The sequence below is a fragment of the Rhamphochromis longiceps genome, linkage group LG6 (genome assembly GCF_057381845.1).
Source record: "Rhamphochromis longiceps isolate RC_006_pf linkage group LG6, R_longiceps_female_GT1.1, whole genome shotgun sequence".
Taxonomy (NCBI): Eukaryota; Metazoa; Chordata; class Actinopteri; order Cichliformes; family Cichlidae; genus Rhamphochromis; species Rhamphochromis longiceps.
Window position 1 is genome coordinate 831,172 of NC_140562.1, and position 18,154 is coordinate 849,325.

The 18,154-nt window shown below is 40.0% G+C and overlaps 1 protein-coding gene and 1 pseudogene across 2 annotated transcripts; both read left to right on the plus strand.

Annotated features, from left to right (window-relative positions):
- Positions 1–2,636: 2,636 nt before the first annotated feature.
- LOC146667055 (somatostatin receptor type 3-like) lies at positions 2,637–16,746 on the plus strand. Of its 2 annotated transcripts, XR_014912026.1 has the most exons (4): positions 2,637–2,710; positions 12,370–13,211; positions 16,089–16,204; positions 16,628–16,746. XR_014912026.1 is itself a non-coding variant. In XM_085408891.1 (3 exons), the coding sequence occupies exons 2-3, from the start codon at positions 12,435–12,437 to the stop codon at positions 16,646–16,648; spliced, it is 798 nt and encodes a 265-aa protein (XP_085265017.1). In that variant the 5' UTR covers positions 2,637–2,710; positions 12,370–12,434; the 3' UTR covers positions 16,649–16,746. The 2 variants fall into 2 exon arrangements, 1 of the variants encoding a protein (XP_085265017.1); XM_085408891.1 differs by lacking the exon at positions 16,089–16,204.
- On the plus strand, positions 16,361–17,944 carry LOC146667056 (ras-related C3 botulinum toxin substrate 2-like; annotated as a pseudogene).
- Positions 17,945–18,154: the final 210 nt, after the last annotated feature.

The following is an 18,154-nucleotide window of genomic DNA, read 5'->3' on the forward strand; positions in this document are numbered from 1 at the left end:
AATCAACCAAGACATCAGGAAATGAATTGTAGACTCCACAAGTGTGGCTCATCTTTAGGTGCAATTTTCAGATGCCTGAAGGTCCCACATTCATCCATTCAGACAATAATACGAGAGAATAAAAAGTACAGGAACGTACAACCATCATACCGCTCAGGAAGGAGACCTACAAACCTGACCCAGTTACACCAGTTCTGTCAAGAGCAGTGGGCCAAGATTCCAGCAAACTGTTGCAGAAAGCTGGTGTAAGGACACCTGAAGCGTGTGGCCCAAGTGAAACAGTTTTGGGGCAATTTTACCAAATAATAAGGAAGTGTATGCATACTTCTGACTTTGATGAAAGTTAAAGAAACAAAAAACAAACAATCAGAATCAGAATCAGAATCAGAATACTTTATTGATCCCTGGGGGAAATTAACAAACAAACTTCTCTCTCTTTATTTTGAATGTGTAAACAGAATCCGCAAAAAGATGTAAACACAAAGCGCGGCTCATTCACCCGGACATGCCGTCAGGTGCTGAAAGCAGACGTCCAAAGCGAAATAGTCAATTCACTTTGGGCACGTCATTGTCAAGCAGGACGATTAACCCTAACCCTATGAAATAAGACGTTATCTATAAGGTTATAATTAAACTGCTACGCAGATAAGCTACACAAAAACACCACTATGTGTTGGAACAGGAAGTGATACTCTACCGCAGAGAGAGCGAACACCAGCTGGATGGCGCTGTAGTCTGCACTATAGCTTTGTATTATTTATTCATTAATGAAAAAGCACACACATTGCAGCTCTTCCTGTTTGCTTACTGGATCTAGAACACCATTTAGATCATAACAGCTCCTGATCAGGATGAATTTCATTTTCAAATCAAATTTCATGTCCCAGTTTCATAATTTTGTAACATAATATTTCAAAGCTTGCTTATGGGCTTGTTTGGAGCAGACCAACAGTCAGGCTCGTCTTCACCCTTACTGTCAGACTCTGAATTGTTCTGCTATATCTCACCTGGCTGAGTGGGGACACACGTACTAAAGGTTAGAGTTCCCACTGCAGGAGCTTGGGTGTGAGTCTGCCGCACAGGTGTAGGTGCTTGAAAAGTAACAATGTTGGAACTGTGTGCTGGAATGACAGACAATAGAAGAACACACACATGCAGGCACACCTTCAGAGTACTCTCTAAGGAGACCCAAACTACTTATGCACCACTCAGCATATCTCACACTGTGAACATGACATTTGCTTCAGCCATGTTCATGAAGCCCATTCTCACTATGCCTTGGGTTGAACTGCATTTTTGCCTTAGTTATTGCTAAGGAGGAAGGTGAAATGCACTGGCTGACGGTCGTAAAGTGACTGCCTCGTTCAGTTAAAAAGTCTGGTCTGAACATGGACTGTTAGTCAATGGCCCCTCCATTTTTACTTACAGCTATTCACAGAGGCAGAAAGACGAGAGAGCAAAGCAAAGTGCCTGCTATGTTCGTATGAATCTCTATTTTTGAACACTTTGTTTGCATTTCTGAATCAGAATTAAATGTCTAAACAAACACAGCATTTTAAAATTGCTTTGTGTAAAATATGTGACACTGTGATTGCACTATCCCTGTACTTTGTTATACAGTACTTCTTACCGCCAATTTGTCTTGAGGACTCAAATTTAAGTGCACAAAAAGTAAAAAATGAACCCATGTTAATGGCACTTGTTTAAAAAGCATAAAGTGATGGTTTTCCAAAGCTGCTGCTATGAGTAATGGCTCCAGAGATTCAGGTGCTTAGCTGTTTGTTCATTTGTGCACTCCCCGCAAAGGTATTAACAACTGATTAGTGTAATGGGAAATTTTAAGACTGTGTGAAGCTGACCTGACTCAGTGAAAGGCTCCATGTTTTGTCATTCTGTCTTCATGCACTCAGAAAATATTTATGCTCAAAATGCTGATTTTAATTTAATTACATGTCAACTTTCTGTGTCTTTGTTTTTTTAAGTCCATGAAAAAAGTTTAATGGAATCTGGCCAAAAGAAATGTACTTGATTGGTATGTATTCAATTTATTATGAGCATATCTTCCTAATAATTTGAATAAATAAACAGATTTTATTTATTTCAGTTGAATTAAAGTATTGTTTTGTGTTATGAGGGCAAAGAATAATCTTTCAGGTATACCACACGCTCATGCATCAGTTATCTTTCGCACACAGCGTTCTGACCGTATTGTGTGATCGTGGCAGTGATGTGTAAATATTGGAGGTGCTTTGTAAAAAAGCACATGGACCTGCTGGTAATTTGAACCAATGCAAAGTCAAATTAAAGTCGCAGAGAAAACCTGATTTATTTCAGATTTCCACAACATTTGCGCTCAGCTACGAGAGAGGATAATACAGGATGTGATTAAGCCGAGCATAACCATTATAATATAATGTATATATAAAACATCTAAAACTGTTTCTAGAACTAGGGTTGTGGTTTCTATTGGTTAAGAGAGTTGCTAATACGTCGTGTCTGCAGGGTCCTCGAAATTCCAACAAAAAACAGAAGGAAAGAAAAAAAAAGAAACACGTGCGCGTGTGTGCGCGCGTGGGTATTGTAGGTGGAGGCTGTTCTTACAAACCCCCTCAGCTCTCAGAGCTCTGAGACAGTCTCCGCTGTTCACGGCTCCGAGTGAGTCTGTTCTCAGCTGAAGTGCAGACCGGTGAAACACAGTGAGCGGATAGTTGTAAGTATTTTTTTCCCTTCGTCATGTCTTTAGTCTCTGTTTAGAGTGTGCAGGACAGCCTTTTTAATCCACACTGCCGCTAACACAAGCCTGTGAAAATGAAGCGTCGTTAAGTTTGTCTTACTTAGTAACATAAACTTGATGGCTCGTCCAAACAAAAGCAGCCATTGCCGTCAGCTGGATACATTTTTATTTGCAGAATTCACCTGTGATAGCGGACAGCACACAGCCATAAACTCGTGCTTACATGTAAATACATCAGGTGAAGGTGGCTGGTGTCGTGTTTAGGTTCACTTCAGCAGTCTGTGCTTTGTGTGTTGCTCGTGTCTTTCTGTTTTGTCCTAGTTGTTGCTGTGTATTGGTGGGATTTATTTTAATCTCTAATACTCTTTATTAATGTGAGATATATTTCGCGCCGTGTCTCTGGAGGTGCAGCAAGCCAAAAACATTATCAGTCACGGTGCTCATCTGTCTGCTGCTGATACAGAACTCCTGGAATTACTGTAAAAATGAGGATTTTTGTGTATGTGGCTTTTAAAAACGATACAGGTGGAAGTGGAGGCCTTGATTTGCTCTAAAGGGTCACACATACAAAAAGGGGACTGGAATAGAAATTGAACTCAAACTAAAAACAAAAAATGCAGAATTAAGAGGAATAGGAGTCACGAGAGAAGAGATGAGGAGAAACCAAGTGAGATGAAGAAGGGTGACATGCAGTGTAGGAGATAGAAGAAGAGATGAGGGGAAAACAACAACAGGGTAGAGAGGAAATAAAAGAAAGAGGAAAGAAGAGGAAGGAATATGAAATCTGCTCCACTATCACTGATAAGGTTTAGAACACTGTTATTGAAGCCCTGCTGCTTGAATTAATGGACTGCTGTGAAACAGGTAAAAAAAATAATTAACCTCTACGTGACCCTTTGTTTTCTCTTTCTTTCACTGTCCGAGGAAACAGAGCTTTTAATTTAATTGGTCACCACTCTTTAGCTTTTAAAGCTTTTCATTCTCGTCTGTTCACCTGTGGTACGTTTTTTTTTTTCATAAACTGCATGTGTCCTGCACGCTGTGTAGGAAGAGGATAAAAGTGTTGCTGATATTGGTTTTAGCAGAACTGTGGCAATGCATGTAAGCATTAATGCACCCCCCACAAATTCCTGTATACCTTCCCAAAAATCTACCCTCCACAAGCAGTGTGACACTGTGGTTGCTGCAGAGTCTCCTGTGTTTTTTAACTTCAGTCACTGCCTTAGGGCCAAATGACTCATGTGTGCACACGAACACCTCCCTGCGTGTTTATCTATCCATAGATAAGTCCTTCCATATGTGTCGTTCGGAAAAACTGAAATACAACCAAAACCATTCTGTGACCATGTTTGCATTTGCAGATCTTTGATCCACATGACATGCTTGTAAGATTATTGATCACACTCTGTGCAATCTGTGAGCACTTGTCAGCTTTGTAATAAAAAGTGTGGAGGCGGGCAGCGGTGTGGAGGTGACTGGATCCAGTCCAAATCTGTTAATTAAACCGCAACAGAGGAAGTAGATTCCCTGAGGGAGTAGGACTAATGGATAGCCAATTAGCTGATGGTGTATCTCTGCTCAATCTATGCTCTCCCGCTTCGAGTGAAATTGCTTTAAAAAAAAAAAAGAACATTACTGTGTATTACATGTCATAAACAGTGTACACACATCATAAACCCACTATTTTCCCCAAAGAAATATCACAAATGAATATTTATAGTCCAAATATTTGCCTTGCTGAAAGCATATGTGTTTTTGTGAAAATACAAGCTTAGGATCTTTGTACTTTGGGCTAAAGTAACTCACAAATGTTTACTGGTCTATCTTGCAAAGATGGGGCTATTTTTAGTAACTGTAGATATTGAATAGGCTAAATTTAGTAAACAAAAAGTACAATATTTCACACTGATAATATTATCACTATTTAAATGTTACCTAAAGTCAAACACTCTACATAAAATTTGGACCCAATCACAACAAGAGCACATACTCTTTTGTGGACTACTGCTTTGAAGCTTCAAGTTTGGCATTTTGGCTGTCACCATTGTTTTTCTTTGGAAGTAAACAATGGCCATATTTGGATGAGAGGCTGTAGTGCTAGCAGCTAGTTAGCAGCTAATGTGGTTTATCTTGATTAGCAACTTGCATACATAGACTGAAGCATATTCATACAGTATTACAATTTAAGTCACAGACCTTTTTGTGACAGAAGACATATAATTTGCCGGATAAACTCGTTAAAATGGTCCAAAAGAGCACAAACATGTTCAGTGATTTTTAACTAGCTGAGGCGTTACCTAGCATTTGCTAGCAGCTTTAGCGACCCTAACCCTGGAGACTGCTGCCAACCTAGAATGTACTGACTTTGGTAAGCTTTTTTTAAATGTTGTGTCATTAGCATTATTGTTGTATTTTATTGGCATATAATGCAAATTCACAGATGCAGGAGTGTGTTTCAAGCTCCAGTCTCTAAATGTTTTGTCTACACGAAGTGTACATATACTTAGGTGTGTTCATGTCCAAGCTCAAAGCGTCGCAGCAAGGAATTCAAGTGATGATTTTGTGCAGCATCATCGTCGTGTGATGATCAGTTGTATCCACAATTATAACTAACATTATAAACCATATGAAATAAATGGACAGATGCACATAAATGTATATAGTTTATGCTGCAATTCCTTGGCACCTTCTTAATGACAGCGTGATAAGTAAGGCTTTGAAATCTATTTTGTGCAGTGAGTGATGGTTACTCTTCCCCATTACCCTTTATGAGATACCCTCTGCAGCCTGGTGGCCACACCACCAACAGTCTTTGCTTTTTCCTGTCCTATTTTTTATATGCTAGGAATAAGGGTGGCAAAAAAAAGAAAAGACCAGACTGACATTAAAAGAAACAATAGAAATGCCCTAAAATGCACTTAGTGAATGTAACAATAATGAGCGGCCCTTTGGGCAATCAGCAGGCATTCACTTCCCCAACGAAACAGTTGCCAGACAGGCGTCTGTGTTAATGGGTACCTTGTGGCCTCTAGATTGCATCAGGAGGTTGTTTGTTCCAAGCTGTGGATTGAACAATTACGAGGTATTACGCAGGCGTCAACAGAGTTTTCAGTGAGGAGGAAACATGTATTTACCACCAGTATCAACCATGTAATCATCACCAGGCCTCTTATAAAGAGAGTCACCATTAATGTTTGTATAAATGCTTTCCAATAATTCAACTATTGAATTTTATTCAAGGACATCTCTTTTCCATCTCTTATGCTCTCTTTTGTCTTTAAGAGAGGTTAATCACACCAGAAATATGAGAGGTTAAAGCCAAATTGATGGTTGTACAACACGTAATGGTGATAGGAAAAAAACAAAAACATTAAAAAAAAAACCATGGAAACTGATGTTAAAAGTGTTTATTAAAGCATCGTGCACCAAACCGCTGTCAGCATGAATGTGGATTTTTGAAAGTTTTCAGCTTGTTCCTTTGAAAGACACAACAGCTGAAGCTCACAGCAGGTGCAAGCTATTTTCATTAGCAGAAACCATAACAATAGTATCCAGGCTTATTATGTGCCAAGCAATTGTCGCTTCACCAGCTAATCTCTCAGAACAATACTGCTAGTGTCGCTTTGCAGTTATGAGCAAGCATCATTATGGAAATAACTGAATTTGGGATTCAGTGATGTTGTGGATGAACAGCTGGAATGATCGATATGGGAGTAGAGAAGTGTGTTGTCCTGCAGTGTCAGCCGTGGCATCCAGTTATGAGTACACACACCTTCAGTGAATTCCATCGAGGGACAATAACTGCTGAGGTGGTGCATGACTCAGTATAATAGTCTTTCCTCTGGAAAAGGCTCTGAAAATCTCAAGATGACATCTTGGCTTCAGCTAATTCAAAGGCTAACTGTAAAGCCTATGCTGAAATACACTGAGGCTTCAGTGAAAGTGGATTTTATTTTCTACTGATTCATGAGGAACAAAGTGACATGCATTTGTTGGTAATCACAAACTGAGTTTGCAGCATTGAGTTTAGTCAGAGTTGAATTAGAGCAGTGAGAAAGTCTCTGACGTGAAAGCCTAAAGGTGTTCAAGCCAGCACAGGAAAACATGGGACTGATGAGATTAAGAAAAAACACATTGAACTGTAATGTCGTTAAAGTGTGTAGTGAACAAGTGGATAGAAAGGACTGCTGCTTAGACCACCGACAGTTTGAAAGCGTTGCATAATTTCGGTAGGTTATGAACTGCTGCTGTTGCCTCAAATTATACTGTACAAATGGACTGATTCTTACATAGCTTTCGCTTTTCTACTCTCCCGGAGTACTCAAAGCGCTCTATACAACATGCCACAATCACCCAATCTCACAAGCACTGTCTCTAAACTGAGTGCTTTCTATCGACATTCACACACATTCATACTCCGATGGATGCATCGAGAGCAACCTGGGGTTAGTATCTTGCCCAAGGATACATGAGCCAGGGATCGAACCACCAACCAGGCCTCTCATTGTACTGCCTCAGCAAATAGGTACAATTTCACCAGTTCATTTGTAAACCCTGTGCTGTCTCACTTAAACAGAGTTTTTTTCTAGACTTTTTTCAGTTTTTTAAATATATTTACATTCAATTTATTAATTTAAAAAAAAAACTGCAAATCAAGGTTTTAAATTAAATTTTTTATTCTTTTTCATTGTGTCACTTTGTAAAATTAATATATATTATATTTTTTATTCAGTCTCATATGTGGCATATGGCATTCACTTATTATTAATAGTTAAATTACTGTAAATGACAACCAGTAAGTTACCATTAAAGTTTAATGATCAGGCAAAATACATATTTCAGTTACACGTGAGATTTTTTTCTATATTTATTTTTTTCAGCACAGCTTCAACGTCATTTAAGTTTTTTCCTGCTTGCACAGAATGATAAGGTTACGAAACCACAGAAGATTACCGTTTCACGCCCTCGATCCAGTCTTGAGTCTTTTCCAAATGTGTTTGATATTCAAATTTGTATGCTTGGCATTTGCTTTTCCCTGCTGCAGCCACAAAATGAGGTAAAAAGTGGGGAAAGTGAACCAGAACACTGAATTAGTAAGCCATATGACTGGATAACCTTGTTTGCCAGAATGATAGAGTAATCCTTGAGATGTGAAATAATAAAAAAGTAAGTACCTTCCTATTTTTAACAAACTTTCTAGCTTCTGTTTCTCCGGATGTCTGCATTAGGAGAGAACAGACTATGCAAAATTTGCCAAAGCAGCAGCTCAATCATATTTTGTGTTGAACCTATTATTTTAAGATTTGCTTTGAAAACTATACATATTCCATTCTATGCCACAAATGGCACATAAATATAGATATGTATAGCAAACAAGTGAACATTTAGAATTGTAATCATCACTTCAGCTAGCATCAGACTTTAAATAACAACCAGTTAACATAAATTTACCCTGAGATCTCTAAGACTATATTATCTTCACTCTGCAGATGCACAGAGGGCAGGTTTTGTGTACACACATGCACAAATGCATTTGTCACACACCTGGCCTCTCACACACAATACTCTTTGTATTTGAATGTAAATGCAAGGACTCTTCAATCAGCAGTCATTCAGACTCTCACTTATCTCGTCAATTTGCTCCATGCAGGGACCTTTAAGCCTTGTCTTGACCTTATGTTACCATAGCAACACCTCCTGGGAGGGTTTTCACAGAGCTGCTCGTGCAATGGCAGACAAGAGAAGTGATGCACTTCAGGAAGAAAAATTGTCAGTCTGCTCTTATTGTGTTTATCAGAGATTAGGGTGGGAGGCAATAGCAAAGGCAAAATGAGGAGAGTGTAGGGGAGTGTGTGTGAGATTAGGTTAGCCTTGCTGACTGTTCACATCTCAGTGGGACATTCAGTGACTATCTAATGTATGGTGTGAGTAAAAAACAAAACAAAAGATACCTGCAACCACTCCAGTTTGTGTTATGGAACCATTAAACTTCTTATTTCCCCTTTTATATATTAATTAACAGATATTCTCGTTATGACAGTGATGTGAAGCCTGTGATATGTTAGAAAATCATTTGTCTTCACTAACCATGGATGTGAATTGCATTACTATAGTTTTAATATGTTCAATTCCATTTTATTATTATAGTGCCAATTCACAGCCACAGTTGCCTCAAGGCGCTTTCTATCACAAGACAAAGATCCTACAAAATCATAGAGAAAAACCCAGCAATTCACTGTGAGCAACCACATGGCAACAGAGGGGAGGAAGAACTCATTTTAATAAGAGGCAACATGTGGCAGAACCAGGCTCAGGAAGGGGCAGCCTTGTGCTGTGACTGGCTGCTGAATGAGAGGAAAGAGAAGGAGGAAAAGGGAGCATAGAGAGACAAGGACAGAACTTAAAGGTAATTGTGGATTTTTTTTAAGCTTAATAAATGATGCACATACTAGCCACAAGGTTGGATTACAAAGAGAATGCACTCCAAATAGTCACAATGTGTAACCACAGAAAGGTTTTGGTTTCCTACTATTTGTTCATTATCTATCCAAAACTGTTTTTTTAATAAATTTTGGAACCATAAAAACCAGAACGATAATTTTTTTTATATTTTTTTATTTATGGAGACAGGATTTAAGAGTGAACACTGGCTCTTGTGCCTCAGCTGATTTTTAATATTTTGCTGAACCACTTTTACTGCATTACAACATTCTTTTCTTTTGTGTACTCCTGATACGCTTTATTGAAAAGGACTTATTGAGACTTTATACGTCACTCAAGTTCGCTGACTGGAAAAAAAAAATCAATGACTGAGGCCAGAGAAATAATTGGTGCCTCGATTTAATCTGTTGAACCATTTTAGCTCCGTGTCTTTGTACAGTGTGACACCTGAACGTTGTACAACTCCATATTCACAATCACAGCACTGTTTGTGATACGAAGCCTGTCAAAGGTTAGTCAAGAAGACTGTCTCACGTTTATACCACCCATTCATGTTCCCTCTCACACAGCACCTAGTTTATAAAGGCGACTGACTGATGATGTTCCTCTCTGTGTTTATCATAGTTTCTGTCTCTTATCCAATTTTTTGCACTGTGGTCATTTAAAAAATGTCTAAGCCTCTGCTGCTCTCTGTGGTCATTTCCTTGTCAGATTGATGGAAAACTCTTCCACCCCATTCATCCTCACTTTTAATCAGGACCTCTGTCCTCAGGTCCATCCATTAATCTCACCATTTGTCATGCTCCACATCACATCCATCCAGATCTCCAGCATCATCCTTCACCCCTGCGCTGCTATCACCACCGTCTAGACTCCCTCCAGAGGATTTTTCCAGTACAGCTCAATATATCACTACTCCCTTATATGATGATGTCACAATAGGATCTCTTCACTAAAGACTCCTTACACAATGTGCACACATTATAAAAAAAATCCATCTTAGCCTTCTTTCATTTGAATAATTTCTGATTTAAACATGAGGTTTTAAAAGCCTAAATAACCCCAAGTATAAGTGTAATTCGATATTAGGTACAAGTTAATATTTCTATATTTATCGACTTCTTGTCTTTACCCTGTTGCTTCATAAAAGCAGTAGCAGCATTAAGCAGTTGAGATCCACGGCATATACCATCCTCTGGCATTCACATTTAGTAATTGAGGTCATGACCTATGGATGGCTCTTAGGTTTGGTCTAAAAACTGTACATAAGGATTGACATTCACCATGATTTGATCACGTGTTTGACCAGTGAACACTGTGGTCTTATTCTCCACTGGTGGTACTGGTGCCCTTTAGGTTGTAATGAATGAAATGTAATTAAAGCAAAGCAAAAAAAATCTCCAAACACTGAAAGAGAATTCAGTCATGCTTCAAAGTGTGTACATTTCCTGTGTGCTGCCAATATTTGTACTTATTTTAATCTAAAGTAACTGTCTCTGGGGGATTCTTTAGTGGTGTATATAATTCACCTTACCTTCCCCGCTCTTCCGCTCATCTTCACATCTGCATTAATGTACTTTACTCAGTTGAGGTCGCAGAAGATATGCCTCTGCTATTTTTCCCCCATAGGTCAGTGCATTTTGTTCCACCAATTATTAACCATCGCTGTGAGGGATGAGGGTGTGCCTGTGTGTGGAACAGTGGTGATTAAGAAGCTGGGATGGCTTCATAAACAAGTCTCGTACTAATAAAACTAAATACCTTATGTCTGTGTTCTGGTGCTCGCTTGCTTTGTTGTGACGGAAGGAAGGTTGTTATGTTTATTAATAGCTTAGTATTCATCAAGCCACTGGGCAGATATGGCCAAACTTTTGAAACTTTTAGGTGTTGTCCAACATCAGCAGCAGTCAACGTTATGTGTACATAGAAAAGTGTGTCTTTGTCAATACATGTTGTTGCCTGTTCATTCTCTCTTACTGCTGTGTATGCCATTGTTTTCTATGTTTTATCTTTCTTTGCTACATATCTTTTAGAGACACAGTTTTATATTTTATTAAACTGGCTCACTCATTCTCTTGCCAATAGTAAGATGAAAAATGTAATAGTGCTTGCACGTCTATTTTTGACAGAAGCCTGTTAAAACATTTAAATACCCCTAAAGCTCACATTAGCTAGTTATATAGTATTGTTGTCTAGATGCAAAAAAATGTCACTTGTGAGTTTTACAGAGAAGACATAAACACTAAACATGCAGCAAAAGTCTCCTGCCCACTTGAAACCAAGAACAATACAGCACTTGAGTGCCGGCTGTCTCCAGGCAACCTCAAGGTAACAAGACTTCCCAAGTTGCTGTCTATCCAATAAAAATTCAAAGTCCATACTAGCAAAGAACAATCTAAGACGTGATGGGAAATCTGTTACCTTTACACAGTCAGCCTAGATGTTTCCTCTAAAACTCTAAAACACAATTATAATGCAGTTTAGTTGAAGTTTCATGGACCTGGATTAACGTTACATTAATGATAATCCAGGTGCTAAATAACACCGAGCACCTTTCTTACTCCTAAGGGTTTTACATAAATTCTATACTTATTATTATGTACTATATTTATATTTTAAAGTTAAGCAACAAGTTTGCTGCAGTGTGTATAATTGCATGCAAACTGTGTGCTGTGTCTATTCCACCATGTAAAGCAGGGTTCCCCAATCCCAGTCCACGGGGGCCGGTGTCCCTGCAGGTTTTAGATCTCACTCTGGGTCAACACACCTGAATCACATGATTAGTTCATTACCAGGCCTCTGGAGAACTTCAAGACATGTTAAGAAGGTAATTTATCCATTTAAATCAGCTGTGATGGATCAAGGACACATCTAAAACCTGCAGGGACACCGGCCCTCGTGGACTGGGATTGGGGACCCCTGATGTAAAGGATGCTACAAAGGATGAAGCATTTTCTCCAACAACAGATCTGCTCGAACAGAAACTGAAAACAGAACTCAGAAAAGGTCCCAGAAGAAACTTTATAGCTTTACAGACACATTTCAGTGGACGAACAACCAACACGGCTGATTTGTTGGAAGAGTTGATTAACTGGACATCTCCAAAATGTTAGAATACACCTTTAATGCATTAATTGCTTTATATTTCATGTCCACATGAAGTGTGCTAAATTAATTAACTTTGCTTTCTGTAGGGCTGCTGATCTTCTACTGATGTGAGCTTACCAACAACTGTTGCCTGATAGTCGTTAACGCCTCGATGGAGCTCGTCCAGTTTGCTTTGCTGCCTCAGGAAGTCCCTACAGCTACCTGGAGCAACACCTCTGCCCCCTCCTACTCTCATTTCCTGCTCCTTTCTACTCCCTCCGAACCGCTTCACAGCTTCAACCAAGATGACACTTCGTTTCTCCTTAACAGCTCCTGTCAAAATTGCACCAAAAGTAAACCAGGATCCCTCCCTGGCTTGGCTGGAATCTTCATCCCACTCATTTATGGCATCGTTTGTGTCGTTGGCTTGGTGGGAAACACTCTGGTCATCCATGTTGTCGTCAACTACACAAAACACGAGTCAGTCACAAACATCTACATCCTCAATCTAGCCATTGCAGATGAGCTTTTCATGCTGGGCCTACCCTTCTTGGCGGTACAGAACGCTTTGCTCTCGTGGCCTTTCGGCTCTCTGATGTGCCGAGTGGTTATGACAGTGGATGCCATCAACCAGTTTACCAGCATCTTTTGTCTAACTGTGATGTCAGTGGACCGATACCTGGCTGTGGTGCATCCCATCCGCTCTTCTTGGTGGCGGCGCCCCCACGTGGCTAAGGCTATCAGTGGCACCGTTTGGGCGGGGTCCTTTGTGGTGGTGCTGCCGGTAGTGGTGTTCGCGGATGTGCTGAAGGATGATGGGAACTGCAGCATCGTGTGGCCTGAACCAGCAGAAGTGTGGAAGACATCGTTTATTGTCTACACGTGCACTGTTGGATTCTTCTGCCCCCTGCTGGTCATCTGTTTGTGCTACCTGCTGATCGTCATCAAGGTATGACTTTTAGAGTAACACTGAAATAATTTGAGTTTTTAAGATAGACCTCCTGACCCAGTATGAACCATCCAGATCCCTCAGGTCATCTGGATCCGGTCTTTTATCAGTTCCCAGAGTCAGAACCAGACACGGAGAAGCTGAATTCAGCTTTTATGCTCCTTATATCTGGAACAAACTCCCAGAAAGCCTCAGATCAGCTGAAACACTCAGTTTATTTAAATCCAGGTTGAAGACTCACCTGTTCTCAGCTGCATTTGAATAAAGCACCAAATCCACACTTTAAGCTTAAATTTCAAAACTTACATTTAACTACTGATTTTATCTACTGTTCTGATTTTATCTGTTTTGATTTTATATACTGTTTTGTTTGTTTGTTTGTTTGTTTGTTAATTAGTTAGTTAGTTTATTTGCTTGTTTTATTCAATTTTAAATCATGCTTTTTATTTGTTTTTGTTTCTAATGTCTCTGTAAAGCACTTTGAATCACCTTGTTGTTGAATTGTGCTATACAAATAAACTTGCCTTGCCTTGCCTTGCCTTGCCTAGAGGAGGAAGTTGGAGACATTTTTGAAAAAGTGTAGTCTATTCAATACTCTTTTCTAAAAATATTACATAGTCTGACTCAGATGAGCAATAGTGAAGTAGGAGCCTTTTATTGTTGATTAAAACACCGCAGCATTAGTGTCGTGGTCACCTTAAATCAAACTAGAGTCCACAAGTAAACCGATTTCAGCTGCAAACTGTTTTAAGAGTATTGTGGCTTCAGTCAACTAATGTTGATGTACTTGATTGACATTTTATGATTGACATTTAACTGTTCATCCACTGTCTAAAAAAAGCCATTTCCTTTAAGGCCACTCTTACACCCTCAGGAAAGGGCTAGGGGATGAGGGGATTAACAATGATAAGCTCAGGGGACAGATAACGAGTCAACTATACTGTTATATCACTCCAACAAAGGATGTCAACAGACTAGAATCTGCTGAAAAGACAAGAAATGGGTAATCAAAGAAAAACTTCACTCTCACATAGGGCACTGGCTGCTCACTACTAGCTCAAACACAGCGCTAAACTCATCGTCAAATACGTCAAAGCACATCACTACACAAGCCTCTGCAGGCTGGGAAACAAACACCTAAGGTCACCACAGTACTGACACTGGCGTACACCGAGGAGCTCTTCACAAGCTTGTATCCAGCTATACACTGGCTCCTCAGGAGAAATGGGCGGCAGCTGAACCTGTGGGAGCCTGCTAGGGTTATAACAGCCACCCTCACTTTAAGCCAGCTTTCTTCTGTTCATTATAAACAGGTTGAAAGAGCAGGCGGTGGCTGTGTTCACAGCCAGAGCTGTGAGCATGAGATGACCATATTAACGATGTCCCCACTCTTACATATTACACAGATAAACAAGCAGTAAACACTGTCCTAAACCTCACTGTGCACAGCGATTACTTGCACATGCATTGGCCACAAGGTTTACAAATTTGGGCCATGTTTTACATGAGTATCTAATTTTAACAGTATACACCAATGAGGCTTAATATTATGATCACTGATAGGTGAAGTGAATAACACTGATTATTTCTTTATCGGGGCACCTGTTAGTGGGTGGGATATATTACAGAGCAACTGAACATTTTGTAGTCAAAGTTTATGAGTTAGAAGCAGAAAAATGGGCGAGCACAGGGATTTGAGTAAGTCTGCAATATTAATAATATTAATATTGTGATGGCTGGATCATCTCCAAACTGCAGCTCTTGTGGGGGGTTCCCGGCTTGCAGTAGTATCTATCAAAAGTGGTCCAAGGAAGGCGCAGTGGTGAACCAGCAACAGGGTCATGTGCAGCGCATGAGGCTGCATAGCTGCAGACCAGTCAGGGTGCCCGTGCTGACCTCTGTCCATTCATGAAAGCACCAAAAATGGGCACATGAGCATCAGAACTGAACCACGGAGCAACAGAAATACATGGCCTCTAAAGCTGTGCCCTCTTTCAGCAACGCAAACATGTTTCAGGACTGGTTTAAAGAGTACAACAACATGTTTAAGGTTGAGAAGCTCCGAGGCCCCACCTCGCAACTTCCAGAACTTAAAGGATCTGTTGCTAGAATCTTGTTGCAGATACAGCACACCTTCAGGGCTCCAGTGGAGTCCATTCTTCAGGGCTGTTTTGGTATCAAAAGGGGGACCTGTGGCCTGTGGTCATAATGTTATCCCTGATCGGTATCTGCATGAGTGTGTGTGTACACTGTTACTGTAACTTGTTTATATGTAAACAAGGTTATAACTTTTCATCTTCCACTTTCACAGTTGCTAATCTTTTTGCAGTCATGATTAACATTGCTCATGTTGACTCATTGTGAATCATGTTGCTGCATCTGTGGGAAACATAAATGAACTTTGGGAACATAATGGCTCCTTCCACACTAAAACTCTGTCTCGGTTATTTTTGTTTAAAAAAAAGAACCTCACTCCTCTCCACAGTGACGTCCTCCTAAACTTACATTACTCAGAAAATCTGCCAACATGTGAGTAGATGCTGAAGCCCAACGTAAATGGACTACACTCTGTTAATATCACTAATGGCACAGGAGGATGAGTGTACTTAAGTAGTATTTGCACAGACCTAATGGAAAAGCAGAGTGTGCCATGGTTAGCAGGTGTTTCTACATTTTGGGAGAAAAACAGCAATCAGACTGCGTGAATGTTGTTCTTCCAGCAATCTGAACTCTTAACTCTATAAATATGTTTAAACAACAAACAGAATCACGTATATCCTCCCTAACCACCAGCAGGATCTCAGATAGTGTTGACTGTTTGTCATAGTTGTTCTATGTTTGACAGTTTACGTTATTTCAGTGACTTTTCTATTTCAGGAAATCCATCCATCTTTTTAACTACTGGGTCATTAAGGAGACTGAAGCCTATCCCAGCTGTCATTAGGCAAAGGGCGGGGTAGACCTCGGACAGGCCATAAAACAGGATTAATCTGGTACACTAGTCTCTTTCTTTCTGTAAAAAAACATCTGTGTCTGCAAACATTTGTGTTATCAGTTTCATTTGAGCCTGAATACATTTTGGATGAAATTTCTCAAGTTTTTAAAAATGAGAAATTAAACTGTTATTCTACTATGAGACCACACGGGGGCAGCCCTGCCTTATTATGTATTATTCTCTCTTACTAGACATGGTTAGGATGGCTTTTGTGTCAAACTAACCAAAGTAATGTTGTTGGTTAATGTTTTTGTGAACAGTGGTATTTCAAGTATGGTCCTGTTTTTTTCTCCATTACAGGAGTTTCACTGGTTAAACAATCAGTGAATTGAAAGATTGTTGAATGAATGAATAACCAATGAAATGAAAGGTTGCCTATGACTTGTTGGCTGATCGCTGACCTTCTCTACTCTCCCCACAGATTCGACAAATATTCAGCTAATGTGATGGTGGACAGCAAGCCGGTCAACCTGGGCCTCTGGGATACAGCTGGACAGGAAGATTATGACAGGCTCCGCCCACTGTCCTAGCCACAGACGGTACAGAATCACACATACTCACACAGGCACACACAGTAACTAATGGACATAAAGTTACAGAGACAGAACTTATATAACATGTCAGCTAATTAAAACTGCAGCAGCTATTCTAATTCTTTGTCTCCTTGTCTCTCCATCCAGGATGTTTTCCTAATCTGCTTCTCCCTGGTTAGCCCGGCATCCTATGAGAACGTCAGAGCTAAGGTGAGTTTTGGCTGTTTTTTATGAGGCCTGTCTCTCAGCTGCCGAGGAACAAAATGTAAAAAAGAACAAACGGAACAAAAGCAGTAATTTATTATAGAGAAAAAAAATAGGTACTTGGATTACAAAATGGAGAAAAAGCCTAAACAGGTCTAATAATTGATGTGAATGAATGATTGATGCTGTGGGTGAAAGTTGGATGATGTATTTCTCTCATCTTTAATAGCTACAGCATATCATTTGTTTTTCATGCCTTCATCCACCTTTCTGTAACACCTGGCATCAGAGCTTCATCTCCCTCCACCTTTGATTCTGTTTTTTGCCTCTAACACGTTCCTTGATTTTGCGTGTTCCCCTTTCTTGCCTCTTATTTAGTTTTCCTTTACTCTGTATTCTGCCAGTGGTACCCTGAGGTCCGTCACCACTGCCCCTCCACGCCCATCATCCTGGTTGGCACTAAGCTGGATCTGAGGGATGAAAAGGATACCATTGAGAAACTGAAGGACAAGAAGCTGGCGCCTATCACCTATCCACAGGGCCTAGCTCTGGCTAAGGAGATAGGTCAGTCACTCTTACTTTATTTGCTTGAAAAGCACTTTAAGATTTGAAGCTCTCCTCACCAGTGAAGATATGAAACTAGCAGATGAAGATGCTAGAGAACTTTGTAGCCTGACTGCCTCTGCAAATTTTTGTTATTCCCCTCATTTCCTGGCATCACAGTAAAAGTATAGTAGCTGTAGTTGACTATAGTGTTCTTTGAAAGTTGAACTTATTCTTCTCCACTACCAGCAAACCTTTCTTCTCTTACTTTGTCTTTGTAGTTCTTTCTCTTCTTTTATTAACATATATGTGTCTTCGCATGTATAGATGCAGTCAAATACCTGGAGTGCTCAGCCTTGACCCAGCGTGGTCTGAAGACTGTGTTTGATGAGGCCATTCGTGCCGTCCTCTGCCCTCAGCCCGCCAAGGTCAAGAAGAAGCCCTGCTCGCTGCTGTAAACGGTACGACTGAATAAAACACAGAGGAAGAGGAGGAAGAGAGATTAGACGTTTGAGAGAAGAGAGAAACAAAGTGAACTCGCTCATTAAATGAACACATAAAGTAGAGTAGAGGTTTGAGGGCTTCTTTTCTTTTCTTTGAACATAAGTCTGAAGCTATTCAATCAAGCCTTTTATTTGTCACATGCAATGTTTACATCTGCAGTGAAA

Coding starts and splice junctions, on each gene's coding strand:
- LOC146667055 (XM_085408891.1), top strand. CDS start 12,435: ATGGAGCTCGTCCAGTTTGCTTTGCTGCCTCAGGAAGTCCCTACAGCT. Junction 13,212..16,627: donor ACCTGCTGATCGTCATCAAG/GTATGACTTTTA, acceptor CTCTCCCCACAG/ATTCGACAAATATTCAGCTA.